This window comes from Microcaecilia unicolor, chromosome 3, assembly GCF_901765095.1.
Source record: "Microcaecilia unicolor chromosome 3, aMicUni1.1, whole genome shotgun sequence".
Classification (NCBI taxonomy): Eukaryota; Metazoa; Chordata; class Amphibia; order Gymnophiona; family Siphonopidae; genus Microcaecilia; species Microcaecilia unicolor.
In genome coordinates, this window is record NC_044033.1 from 208,066,317 (window position 1) to 208,076,366 (window position 10,050).

Genomic DNA, 10,050 nt, shown 5'->3' on the forward strand with positions numbered 1-10,050 from the left:
TGCTCCTAGGAAAAAATTTAGAATAGCATTTTATCTTGTATTTAGTGATGTTTAGCAGTAGAATATTGTTTACACCGTTATGTTTTAGGGATTTTCCGTTTACGTAATGACGTTAGATGACGTTAGCGCTATTGCAAGTTTACCACACTCAGGAGTTTGAACAGTGATTTTTTAAAATAAATCTCTGGGACCTGTGAAATTCATGTAAGCCTTTAAGTTTTAGTTATTGTTTGGCTCAACATGGTATACATCTGCAGACTTACGTTTTGAAATATTGCAACGTACTTTCAGTCATTCAATTTCTTAGCAGCTGTGATGAGAATGATGTTGGTTGATTCTAACATAGTGATTGGCTGTAGTTAATTCTGATGTGCTCTTATACATGGAAAGTTTGGTGAACGTCTGTGATTATCGCTATTTCCTAAGTGAAGCTTTATTAGCAGGAAGTAAGTGCCACGAATTGGGTGGGTTTTGTATGTTGTATTTTGTATTTGCACTTTGTATTTTGTATGCTTGTATTTTAAGTAGTGTGAGTGTAATAATGCTTGAGTGAGTGTTGTGTTAGTAAAAGATTATCTGAGTCTAACATTTGTTTTCCGTTTAGATTAATACCCCTATTATGATTAAACTGGTGGTTCCTGATGAAGCCCTGAAGTGGGTGAAACATTTTGGGCCCCGTTGAAGAAAAAATGTGCAGTTGAATCGGGGTTATCAAGCCATCTATACTATAAGCTAAGTTAATTTATGCTTTAGTTTTGGCTGGTTTAAAGTTTGTATACTCAGAAATGCTTTTTTGAAATATAAGGCTCTACTATGGGCATTTTTCTGATTGCAAGAAAGTGGGAATGAAAACCCTATGAAAGAGACTAGACCACGGACAAAAAATCTTATATAGATATCAATGTTCTGTTGGTCAGACCTTGGTAAATACCTTGGTTTCTGAGGGTTTTCCCACTTTCTATTGTTAGTTACTCACCTTACACAACCCTTTAGGATTGCGATTGGCTGTTAATCAGTCTGTGCAGTATTAGATTACCTCATTGGGATTAACAGCTCATACTGTGTTTTGACATTAAACAGGAAAAAAAATTACCAGACCCAGAGAGAAGTGAAAACAGATAGAGTGGCCGTAGTTGCAGATGAAAATCCAGAAGAGACAGGAAAAAGAAAGCGCGGGAGAGTGAATGAAGACACATGTCCCAACGATACAGGATACCAAAAGGGAGAATAGTCATTTATCCCTTGAGGAAAATATATAGAGAGAAAGTAGAATGCAGAATGAGAAAAGGGAAGATAAGAAGAGTTCAAAGAGAAGAGAAAGATTTGGGAAAGAAACACAATTTGGCCGAAATAAAAGGAACGACAAAATGGAGAGGAAAAAAAGGGGGGAAAATGTTCACCTTAGCAGACGGGATTCACCAATGAATTTTACGGGGGTTATATCCCATGGGTCCCCTCTAGTATGCTGGTCAGTTGCCCACATACCAGGGAGATCTTCTAGAAGGCTACCCCTAATCATCCGACTCCGTGTTTGTGTAAGAAAGTATAAGTGCTCCCTGATACCCATTCCAACCCAATAGATTAGTTACACCTTTAAATGTTGTATAAGAAAGAGAGAAGATAGGTTTCAAAGATATATGGCTTTATTCTTACCAAAGCAATACAAGGCGATCAGGTACACAAGCAGGAGTAGAGGTCCGACGGGCAGCATCTCAGCATAGCACGTCTTGGAGATCTCCACCCCACCCAAATTTGCTGTCAGTTTATACTCTTCTGCTTGCATTCAAATCAATGGGCTCTCATACATTTCTATGATAAACTTGTTTACTTTGATGACCCCCCTTTTTCATGCCCAACTGCAGATGCTCCACAGGAAGGTCTCCCTCCCTTTCGGACAGATAGTCCCACCCTTATCTTATTTTGGGACTTCCCTATTCCCCTGTTGCTACCTGATAATCTTAGGATATTTCATAATTTTTCAAGTCAACTGCAAAAACAAGTCTCCTCCAACTCAGATACAGAGATAAAGGAAGCCATTTTACAGATGAGAGATTCCATTTTGATTTCAGATTCCTTGACCATTCTTTTTCCAATTAGGCCTCAGTCTAGGCTTTAGGCTGGGCCTTGCTTTTCCAGCAGGCTTCAAACTGTACTATAATTCTACAAAAACAAAAGTGAGGACGTTATAATGCCCTTGTATTGGTCCATGGTGTGACCACACCTCGAATATTGTGTTCAATTCTGGTCACCGCATCTCAGATATATAGTGGAATTAGAAAAGGTACAGAGAAGAGTGGCAAAAATGATAAAGGGAATGGGATGACTTCCCTATGAGGAAAGGCTGAAGCATCTTGGTCTCTTCAGCTTGGAGAAAAGACAGCTGAGGGGAGATATGATAGAGGTCTGTGAAATAATGAGTGGAGTGGAACGGGGAGATGTGAATCGTTTGTTTACTCTTTCAAAAAAAATACTAGGACTAGGGGGCATGCGTTAAAGCTTCAAAGTAAGAAATTTAATACAAATCGGAGAAAAGTTTTCTTCACTCAACGTGTAATTAAATTCTGGAATCGTTGCCAGAAAATGTGGTAAAGGTGGTTAGCTTAGCAGGGTTTAAAAAGGTCTGGATTACTTCCTAAAGGAAAAGTCCATATACCATTATTAAATTGACTTATTTCTGGGATAAGCAGCATAAAATTTATTGAACTTTTTTGGGATCTTGCCAGGTATTTGTGACCTGGATTGGCCACTGTTGGAAAGAGAATGTTGGGTTTGATGGACCTTTGGACCAATGTACTTATGTAAGTCAATTTAATAATGGTCTATGAACTTTTCCTTTAGGAAGCAGTCCAGACCCTTTTTTTAAACCCCACTAAGTTAACCGCCTTTACTGTATTCTCTGGCAATGAATTCCAGAGTTTAACTACACGTTGAGTGAAGAAATATTTTCTACGATTCATATTAAATTTACTACTTTGTCGCTTCATCGCATGCCCCCTAGTCCTAGTATTTTTAGAAAGACTAAACAAACGATTCACGTCTACCCGTTCCACTCCACTTATATCTCCCTTCAGCCGTCTTTTCTCCAAGCTGAAGAGCCCTAAACTCTTCATCCTTTCCTCGTAGGCTCATAGGGAAGTCTTCCCACCCCCTTTATCATTTTTGTCATCCTTCTCTAATTCCACTATATCTTTTTTGAGATTCTGTGACCAGAATTGAACACAATATTCAAGGTGTGGTCGCACCATGGACCTATACAATGACATTATAACGTCCTCACTTTTGTTTTCCATTCCTTACCTAATAATACCAAACATTTTATTTGCTGTCTTAGCCGCCGCAGCACACTGAGCAGATGGTTTCAACATATCATCAATAATGACACCGAGATCCCTTTCTTGGTCAGTGACTCCTAATGTGGAACCTTGCATTATGCAGCTGTAGTTCGGGTTCCTTGGTCCTCTTGTAATTTTTCACAATCCGCTTGCGATTTAACAACTGAATAACTTTTTGTGTCGTCAGCAAATTTAATTACCTTACTAGTTACTCCCATCTCTAGATCATTTACAAATATGTTAAAAAGCAGCAGTCTCAGCAGTGACCCTTGGGGAACCCCACCATTTACCCTTCTCCATTGAGAATACCGACCTTTTAACCCTTGTACATATTGTACACACATGTTTTGTCTTTTTACCACCACTCTAAATAATTATGTCCATTAATTTCAATTTTAGAGTGATAAAAGACAAGGCCGCATCTTATGAGAGAGGAGTTTTTTTAGTTTTGTTCATTACTTACCAATGCATATACAATCAATAGTTTCTCATGGGAAGACAGCACCGCTACACGTGTTCTCTGTGACTGCCTCTCCAAAGTAAAGCTCTAACACAGTTGCTTATACCTTTATTTCAAGCAAGGGTTTTTCCTAATTTCTATAAGGTGGTTTCCTCAGAGATTATCCAGATCTCTTTTCTCATGACCTATTTTGATCATGTTATTCCCCTTAGATTTTCTAAACCACGTTATCATATGTATGAGGTATTGCTACTTCTCTTTTCTCAGAAATGCTTTCACCTTACCATTACTTTTCTTTTCTCGGAAAGGTTTCCTTTCAAGGTGACCTTAGCTTCTGATTAACACAGGGTAGTTAGCTTTTGTCCTTTTAGGCCAAACCTCATGGCTGTGCCCATATTCTACACCCTCCTCTCCGTTTTCTATCCTGTAACCAGTTTTTAATCCACGATAGGATACTACCTCCTATCCCATGACTCTCCAATTTCTTCTGGAGTCTTTCATGAGGTACTTTGTCAAATGCCTTTTGAAATTCCAGTTACACAGTATCAACCATATTGCCTTTATGCACATGTTTGTTCACCCCTAGTTTTTGTTTTTCTCAAGTGAGGGGCTGAACTGTGGTATGAGGAAGTGTGCTTAGCTAGCAGGAATACCGTGCAGCAATTTTAACACTACATCAACCATTAAACAGTTCTGAAGCAATGATTTAGAAATTCTGATTTAAATGACTAATCCTAGGGTTGGTAATCAGTGTCTGTATATAAATTCACCTCCTATCCAAGCTTATTAACAGATCCATTCACCTTTCTACATCTGCATCTGATCAGAAGTAAAGCTTAATCATGTCAGAACCTGGTATGTTTACAAAACTGTTCTAAGTGTTTGATTTGACTTTCTTCAGGTATTTTAATATTTTTACATGAATTGTAAGGGATAGATGTCATTGTAATGTATTGTAATAGGTTATATGACATCTTTTCAACTTTTTTGTGGCTCTTTTCTGCAGCAGTTGAACTGGTCTTTTGAAACTTTCTTTGTAAAGTTTGGTTCAGAACATGATGCAATGAGCTTTCTAGAATAACTAATTTTTTATGTTAGTATTAGGGGCTTGTCAGTCACATATTAAAACAGGGCTCCCTGGATCTTTCCTATCCTGGGCTCCCTACAATTGATCAAGCTCACAGGATGATCACAATGAAACAGATTAATTTGTATGCACTGGAGTCCCAGTATAAGCAAATTGATCTAATGCATTGTCATTGTGGATAATCTGAAACCCCAATTGATACATGGCAAAAGTGGGAAACTGACTTTCCCATGTTTCACATTTATAAAAGGACGATCATAAATTACCTTATTCCCTTAAGCTTCTATCTATGGTAACAAGTTAGTAGATTAGATAGGCCAATAGGCAGCAATATCTTAAGATTTAGTATCAACCTTTGAGTGGCATAATCACCTCACTTTAACCTTGTCTTCCATCTGAGTTTAGAGAAACTCTTATGCTTGAACTGTGATTCTGTTTTTAGATATTTATAATTGTTAAGCTTCTATGATCAGATTTTAGCCAGTTTAGTTTTAGCCCCATTTTGGACAGATCATAGAAGAAGGAATAGAGATGTGCAGGTCAGTGTGGTTCAAGTTTCATTTATTTTATTTATTTATTTATTTGCATTTGTATCCCACATTTTCCCACCTATTTGCGGGCTCAGTGTGGCTTACAATACATTGTAAATGATGGAAGTACAATTGGTTGCAATACGATTATGGGTTACATTATGAAGAGTTATATAAGATAGAGTAAATTCAGGATATCATTTGGGAAAAGAACAGCGGAATATAACAGTGGTGAGTTGAGAGGGGGACAAAATAGTATCGAGGGAACATGGAGGTCTAACAATTTTATCTGTGGGTGGTGTTTTAAGAGTGGTGAGAGTGTTACAATACAGGAGAAATGGATATCTGTGCACCAGCTGTATGCAGCATAATCATCCATTTTAGAAAAATGAACATCTATTATATCGAGGGATTCAAAGGTAGCACATAAAAATGTATAACCCACACAATCTACCATGTTCAGCACGGTACAAATATGTATGCATAAAATGTATCAAACAAATAAAACCTGCCATACTAAACAGATAAACTAATCAAAATTGCAGAGCCTTAAATGCCTTAATATAGCAGCACTGAGCTATTATTATTTTATTATTTATTACATTTATACCCTGCACTTTCCCGCTCAACAGCAGGTTCAATGCGGCTTACAAGCATTATACAGCGATTGGTCTGCTATAGAGAGCATAACAATAATGGAGGTGGGGGAAATAGGGGAGGTGGGTATGGGAGGGGTGAGGGTGCAAGAGGGGTGAGGGAAGGTCATTGGGTGAATGAAGGAAAACAGTCTAGGTCCTTGACTTTGTTTCACAGTTGGTGCATAGGTGGGATCATGTTGTTAAGATGGAGCATTGGGGTAAGCTTGTTTGAATAGATGGGTTTTCAGCGATTTCCTAAAGGGTAGAAGGTCTTGGATTTGGCGAATAAAATACTAATCCATTCAATGCTGTACATAACTGCTTATCTTTGCGACCTTAGAAGTATAATAGGTTATTATCGTGATGCTGTCATAGTAACTAGTTTCATTTGCTACTCTGGCATGGGGGGGGGGGGGGGGGGACAAAAGCCACTGCGGGTTTAAGGGGGGAAACGCCCCTTCCCTATACTGGAATGCTGCTCAATATGAGCTGGTCCAAAACCTAAGCATGCTTGAAAGCAGAGGGTAACTCCCAGTGTCGATCTTTTAGGACGTGGTGGGGCATTTTCAATAAAGTCTGATTTAGGATATTTTGCTAGAAAGGTCCAAAAACCTATCTTTTTGGTTCAAACATCACCTTTTCCCCAGATGTTTTGTGCTCAGTACATTTTTCTTTTGGGGCCATTTTGGAAAATATAGAACAACCAATAAACAGCAGTTGGAATGTCTGGGGCCATCGTTTTTAGTAGACTGGCCACACAGACATCCCAGCAAAGCAGTGGGGCAGCCTAGGGAGCAGAGCAGTGGACTTCATATAAAAGGTCCCAGGTATACATCTTGCTATAATCCCCTTACAGTGTATGGAGAGCTCTCTAGGAGCAGAAAAATACTTACTGTACCTCACTGTATACCACTACAGTTGGTCTCAAAGCTTTTAGGCGTCATATGTAGGTACATTAGGTATTTAGGTGTGTTTTGGAGGGCTTACACATTCCACCACAGTGTACCATTTAGAGTGGGATATGGGCCTTTGTCCCCTTCTTTACAGGCCACTGTACTAAACCCCAGGCTTCTCCTGGGATCTGCCTGTTGCTCTAATAGGAGTGGCCATCATCTCTGAAGCTGTCATAGAGCGTGGTATGTATTGTAACTGTCACATCTTAGGGGGTGGGAGGGGGTCTCTGACCACTGGGAGAGTAAGAGGGTGTTATGCCTTAATCCTTCCAGTGGTCAGTTAGGTTACCCTTTCGTCACTTAGTTGTGATTGAAACTGGTCTAGCTGAAACATCTTAATTTTGGTCCTAGACATTTTCATTTTGTTCCATTATTACAGAAAAATGTCTGTCTTTTGGTGCCACCCATGTCCCGCCTAAAACACACCCTCAACACACCTCCTTGAAATTTGGATGAACTGTGGAGCAAAATGTTTAAAAGCCAGGGTATCATAGTAACATAGTAGATGACGGCAGAAAAAGACTGCACGGTCCATCCAGTCTGCCCAACAAGATAAACTCCAAGATAAACTCATATGTGCTACTTTTTGTGTATACCTTACCTTGATTTGTATCTGCCATTGTCAGGGCACATACCGTATAAGTCTGCCCAGCACTAGCCCTGCCTCCCCCCCACCGGCTCTGCCACCAATCTCTGCTAAGCTTCTGAGGATCCCTTCCTTCTGAACAGGATTCCTTTATGTTTATCCCATGTTTGAATTCCGTTACTGTTTTCATCTCTACCAACTCCCGCTGGAGGGCATTCCAAGTATCCGCCACTCTCTCTGTGAAAAAATACTTCCCGACATTTTTCCTGAGTCTGCCCCCCCCCCCTTCAATCTCATTTCATGTCCTCTTGTTCTACCGCCTTCCCATCTCCAGAAAAGGTTCATTTGCGGATTTATACCTTTCAAATATTTGAATGTCTGTATCATATCACCCCTGTTTCTCCTTTCCTCCAGGGTATACATGTTCAGGTCCGCAAGTTAATTGCAATTTGATGTTTTTGAGAGAAAAACTTCCTTCTGCCACCTTACGATGTTTTTTTGGACATTTTTTTGTTAAACAAGTCCTTTAGTCTCCTTCTGAAATGGAGAATAAATGTCTATGAACTTGCCACGCCCTTGTCCAAAACACCCAGACTACATCCCCTTGCCATTTCCACACACATTTAGGTTTGATGTGTGCATATCCCGGCTTTGTAAAATGTTTATGCAAGATAAATGTTTAAGTGACAGTTTATGCATGTGTGAAATACGAATAGAGCTTGTAAAATGAGGGCCTCCATAACTGGGTTTGTCCTCCTTGCTGTGATAGGATCTGGGAGCAGTTAAAGTGCACCAAACCAAGGGTAAAGTCTTTTAAGAACACCTTTATGAAGATATTAACCCAAGTCAGTGTACAACAAATAAAATTTGATATAAACAACTACATTACGTTAACAGTATAACAATAGAAAAATAACCAAATGTTAGTATGATATACAGAAAAATGAAATAAACTTGGAAGTGGGCAAATGAAACCTAGAAATACTAATTACTCTTGGGGGAATTCTATGCAATCCCCAGAATCAGCAACTTTTCTCTATCCCTCCTCTCCCATCGAAAGCAAGAGAAAAGGTGAATGGCCACGCATTGGGCCACATCCTCTCCTCTGCCAGCCTAGGGCCAGCTGTTCATTTGAACACCAGGGCTTCCATACAGCCTCAGGGTTCAAATGAACGTCTTGACTGGGACAGGGAGGAAAGACAATCAAGTGAGGGGTCTTTTTACCAAGCTACTGTATAAAGGGCCCTGCACTAGCGGCAGGGGCACTTTTTGCCACACTCAGGCTCTTTTATACTGCAGTGGGTAAAAAAGGCTGAAAATAGCCATGGTCATATGGTAAGATTGCTCTTACCACATGGTCATGTGAGGAGGAGCCCTTGCTACCACCCATGCAGGTGGCAGTAAGGGCTCCTGTACTAACCCAGTGGTAACAAGGTAGCGTACAGTGCTGCCAGATTATCGCCAGGTTAGCACTGTGATAACAAATATGGGCCAATTTTCCCTAGTGCGAGAAATGGGGTGCTCTGGGGCTAGAACTACTGCTGAAACCCACATTGGGGCAGTGGAAGCTCCAGATTAGCATGTGGTAAGCCACTTTGGGCTTACTGCTGCTTTGTAAAAGGGCCCCTGAGGTAGGTGGGGTGGGGTGAATACTAGCAGCAAGGTGGGAGGGGATAAAGGTCACTGGAGCCAGGTGACAGGAGCGGGGAGAGTTGCTGGATAAAGCTGTCACAGGGTAAGGGGTCCAGGCGGTCATTGGAGCAAGAAGGGGATGTGCAGTATGAATGAATGCCGCTTGAGCGGTCACTGGATGAAGCTGTGGAGTTATTCCATGAGGCTGCGATCTCTGATACAAGGTTGGGGGAAAAACTTGTTATGTGTAGAGAAAGAAGGAGGGGTTAAACTATGTCCATGAAGAGAAAGATGGTGAGGTGGGAGCATATGCTGGAGGGAATGGGGAGGTAGGATATATGAGGGGTGGGGGAGCAAGAGCTGGAAGTAAGCTACAGGGTTGGCGTGAGAAAGAAGAGGGGGGAACCTTAAGAACACAAAGGCTTGGGGATCTTGCTGGAAGTTGGAGGGAGAGAGAACTGAGGGCAGAGAAGGCTGAGGAGTGGAGAGGAAGAACTGCAGGAGGAGCCTGAGAAGAGAAATGGGGAAAAGCAAAAAAAGTTACAAATAAAATATATAGAATTTTACAGAAATTTAAATCATTGTGCATAGAATTGCCTTAGAGTATTAATGGACACTTTAGAGGGATGGATGTGGAGAGTGGAGAAAGACTGACATATGATAACTGTCACCAGAATACAAACGATACACCATAGTAATCAGAATAAAAGAATATTGTTTTAACATAGATATGATACACTGTCATATAACACAAATGGCATACCTTAAAAGGAAAACATTAGAACAAGGCTGTCCAATGTGAGGTCTATGGGCCAAGTGCATCCCAGCCGGC

The 10,050-nt window shown here is 40.4% G+C and overlaps 1 protein-coding gene across 1 annotated transcript in view; it reads left to right on the plus strand.

Moving 5' to 3' along the window:
• The first annotated feature begins 4,560 nt into the window (after positions 1-4,560).
• Positions 4,561-10,050, plus strand: part of LOC115466189 (tachylectin-2-like) — a 39,151-nt gene continuing 33,661 nt past the window's right edge. The window contains exon 1 of the mRNA XM_030197291.1: positions 4,561-4,647. Within this exon, the coding sequence (XP_030053151.1) occupies positions 4,635-4,647 (13 nt within the window). The 5' untranslated portion in view covers positions 4,561-4,634. The remainder of the gene's footprint in view (positions 4,648-10,050) is intronic.